Source organism: Pteropus alecto, unplaced genomic scaffold (assembly GCF_000325575.1).
Source record: "Pteropus alecto unplaced genomic scaffold, ASM32557v1 scaffold6, whole genome shotgun sequence".
NCBI classification, from domain to species: Eukaryota; Metazoa; Chordata; class Mammalia; order Chiroptera; family Pteropodidae; genus Pteropus; species Pteropus alecto.
Genome location: NW_006437738.1, coordinates 656,818 through 660,899, shown reverse-complemented (window position 1 = coordinate 660,899; position 4,082 = coordinate 656,818). Strand labels below are relative to the sequence as shown.

The window sequence follows — 4,082 nt, the reverse complement described above, 5'->3', positions numbered from 1 at the left end:
GATAACTGATGATCGAGAGGGATTTCGTGGTGTGCACAGGGCCTGCTCCTCTTCATTTCATCCTCTTTATTAGTAGGGACTTGAATGAGGATATTCAAGTTTGCAGACACATAAAACTCAGGAGAGCTCATAAGTTGTACTCAAGATTCCAAATGGTTTAATAAAGGTGGGAAATGGTCAAATCCAATAAGATGAAATCTGTTAAAGATCAGTATAAAATCCTGCATTTATCTACAACAAAACAAAGCACCAGGAAACAGCTTATATACAGTTGGGGTGATCTGACTTGGCAGCAGATGCCATCCACAGGATCAGGGGTTTGCAGCTACTACTAAGCTTCATGGGAGCCAGCAGTTTTGGTGAGGTTTACTGAGGAGCTTACATGACACAGGTCCAGATGGGAGTTTGGTCACCCTGGAAGACTGGGCTAGATCTTGGCACTCCCCACCCCACCCCAGATCCTCACTAGGAGGTAAGGGGCAGATAAGGGAGCTGGGCGCGCTGGTCTGGAGCAGTGAAAGAAGCATCACTTCAGATTTAAAGTCGAAGTAGGGCCTGCAGACAGTGGACAGGTGGAAGAGATAATGGTTATGTGTGTAAAGATGGAGTCAGAGCTGCTTTCGCATTCTGGCACCAGCACTCTTTAGCATGAACCTCTCAAAGCTTCAGTTTCCCCATCTGGGAAATGGGGATGATGATAGGGCCCACTCCCTCGTAGGCCTGGATGACATAAAGCTCTTGGCCAGGGAGCACTCACTACATGGTAGCCATTACTGTATCATAATCAGTTGGGTATAAGGAAGACTTCCATGTGTTGGAGCCATCCCTCAGTGGAGCACAGTGGTGAGGAGGGTTCCCCTGTCCTAGAGGTGGAGTGGCTCCTGGCCCCTGAGCACAGCTTGGCATTCTGCTGAGGAAAGAGCTCTTAGTGAGTAAGCCCTGGATGATTAGGTTACAGTCTGCCATCCTGGGTTTACACTTAGACACCGGAGGCTGCTGTGAAGATGGGGTAGGTCCTGGAGTGGACCAGGTGTGTGTGTGTGCATGTGTGTCTGTGTCTGTGTGTGTTGGGGGAGGTGGCAAGTGGAGGGGTGCAGAGAGAGGGCCCAGCCACACACCCTAAAGGACCAGGCCTGCTGGCTATAGACAGCGAGAAGTCAGGCCCGAGCCGTCTCTTTCAAATACCTGTCCCTTGAATTCTTTGTGAGCCCCCTCCCCTCTGCTGGGCAAGCAGAGGGACTGCTTGGAAGGTGCCCCGGCTGAGTTCCAGCTTGAGCCAACCAGCGGCCCACCTGCAGGGTGGGCACAGCGGGGTTGGGGGCAGGCCCCCCATCTGAGGCCTCAGCTCCTGAGCACAGACCCACCTTGCTGCCATGCCAGCTGTCCTAACCCACTGTACTGCCCCCACCTTCTTGGGGGAGAGAGGGGAACTTTGGGCTATTGATCCTTTGCATTCCACCCCTAGCTACTTCCAGAGTGTTTGAGGAAGCACAGGTACAGGGATAAGAGACCAAGAGACAGGCCAGGTCAGGCCCACCAAGCAGGTAACTGGAACCTTTAATTTTATTATGTGGAATGCTTAATGCAGAGTTAATAGGGGCTGGAGAACCTAGGGGAGGAGAGAGGAGAGAGGGAGCTACTGAGATAAATAAGGGGCAATAATGAGTTACATGTGGATCGTGGGGGCTGCAGAACAGGAAAATAGGGCAGAGAGCGCTACATACTTTATTCAGATACCACTGGGAGGCAAAGGGCAAAAGGCCAGGGCGGAATGTACACATTAGGAGTTTAGTGTCTTCAGCCTGCGGCCAGCAACCTGGGTGCTGGGCCCTGCGTCTCCTCCTGGAGCAGAGGGTTTGAGCCTGAGAAGCGGTAGCTCTCTGGGAAGCCCAAGGAGTTGGGGCTGACAGAGCAGGGGCCACAGAGCCTGGCGAGGGGAGAGGGAGTTGGGGAGCCGAGAGGAAGGCTCTGTGAATTGTCTCCGAATCCCTTCCTCACCTCTGGGGATGCGCCTCAAGGTCTGGGAGGTTGTGGTGGAGGAGGACCGGGGGGCCCTCTTTCTTGATTAGACAAAGAATGAGGTTATTGGCGCAGAACTGGATCTGGGGGCCTCTGTGCCAATTCCTTCCTGTGTTCAGGAGGATGAGGAGACCGCCCTCTGATCCCTCACCTCCCTCACCCCCTCTGAGGCTGTTCAAAGCTGTCCTTAGTCCCCAAGGGGCAGATGTAGCCTGCTCTAGGCACTGACGCAGGTCTCTGGTTGGCCTTGATCTTAGGCACGTGGCACAGGTGGCATGGGTTATGTCAGACCCCTCATTCTCCACGAGAGGAAACGAGCACAGGAGTGGCAAGGCCTCCGATTCCCACCCGACCCAGGATGCTTCCCCCTTCCCAGGGGAGGGCGAGTGGGTCCTTCTCAGGTCCTGGGATCGAGGGTCATCCTGGGGGGAAGGTGCAGCCCCTCAGCATTCAGTCTAGGGGCAATCATCAACCTCCTTCTCCTCTGCCCAGCAGTCGTGCAGGGCTTTGCCTGGGCCGGAGCCTGGATAGGACGGGGTGGGGTCATCGAAGGCAATGAGCTAGACAGAAAGCCTTCCCTCAGCCGTCAGCCTCTGCAGCCCCTGCAGCCTCCTCCCCAGCCACCACCGGGCCTGAGATGGGCAAGGAACAGGGTGCAAGGGCTGGGGGAAGGGGCGCACTACCCAGAGGGGCTGGGCAGGGGTGTGGCGACAGAGCCCCCTTTAAGGCCGGTTTTTTTCTGCTCCCAGTGTGTGGGGCTGTGGGACTGGGGCCCTGAGGGGCTGGGGTCAGAGATGGCCGTGTAGAGGGGCCGCTGTGAGGGCCCCATGTAGGAGAAGGCCGAGTAGAGGCCGGAGGCCTGGCCCGAATGGCCGTAATAGGGTCCCGAGGGCTGATGGTCAGAGTAGTCGAACTGGGGGCGTGAGATGGAGGGGAAGGCGGAGCCATAGTGGGGCAGGCTGAGGGAGGTGTAGGCGATCTGCGAGGTGGACGGCTGGTCGCTGTAGTGCGGGGGCCCCTGGGGCCCCGCGGTCTCCGTCTTCACCTGGGCTTTGGCATCCACGCCAGGTGGCGAGACTGTGGGCAGAGCCACGCCTGGCGGCTTGGAGATCCAGGCAGAGTGTCCACTGGCCACAGCCAGGGCGCTGCCCAGCCCATAGCCAGCAGCCGAGTAGCTGCCCACGTGGCCCGGGTGCCCATTGGGCGGCAGGTACTGGTCCAACTCAGCCACATCAAAGGTCTCCATGTTGGATATTACCTCGTGGCTGATCTCGCCGATGTCCACATTGCCGAAGTCGATGTGAGGCTTCCCGCCCTCCGCCATGGAGCGCCCATCCCGCTTGGGGTCTGCTTTGCCCGACTGCAGCTCTGTCTTTGGGGTGGTCGGAGGGGTGGGTGGGCCATGGCTCTGGCCTGGGTGGAAGGGGGACAGCAAGAAGCGGGACATGAGGTCAGAGGCTTCTGGATTCCGGTGGTTTACCTTTAGACAAGATGCCCCCAGGAGGCTGAGGGCCGACCCCGGCGTGACCTTGTACGTTTTACATGTTTGGGCAGCCTGAGGTGGCATTTATTTATATAACGGTCTTGGGTTGGTCTTCAAGTGTTCATGAAATTCCCCAACCCTTGGGATGGAACCTGCCTCCCGCCCAGAGCAGAACGCCCTGTCACCCCCACTCCTGCTTCCTTTTGAAAAGCCTTTCCCATTGGAACATTTTCCCAGACATCGGCTGAAGTCGCTTCCCTCCCCACTCCCATTGCTCGTTGGCTGCTGAGCCCAGTGGGGTCTGGCCGTGCACCCAGCTCGCCTGCGCCCCACCGTGCGCGCTCGGCCGCTGCTGGCTGCTCTCCTCGCCGACCTCACCCATCCTTCCACTGACTCTCCAATTCTTTGCTTCACTTTTGCTGGCTTGTCTATGCCTCCTCCGGCCCTGCCCTGTCCCCCAAAGAGAGATGTGTCCCCAACAAGCCCTTCCCTCCTCCCAAGGCCCCTAACTCCGGGAGCCCTTCCCCCTGAGCCAGCCGCACTGGCCATGCCCCCAGCGCTCGCCACACCGCGCTGTGCT

The 4,082-nt window shown here is 57.8% G+C and overlaps 1 protein-coding gene across 1 annotated transcript in view; it reads right to left on the bottom strand.

Moving 5' to 3' along the window:
• Positions 1–2,604: 2,604 nt before the first annotated feature.
• SOX10 (SRY-box 10) overlaps positions 2,605–4,082 on the bottom strand; it is an 8,586-nt gene continuing 7,108 nt past the window's right edge. Inside the window, exon 3 of the mRNA XM_006914743.1 lies at positions 2,605–3,432. Coding sequence (XP_006914805.1) covers positions 2,699–3,432 — 734 coding nt within the window. The 3' untranslated portion in view covers positions 2,605–2,698. The remainder of the gene's footprint in view (positions 3,433–4,082) is intronic.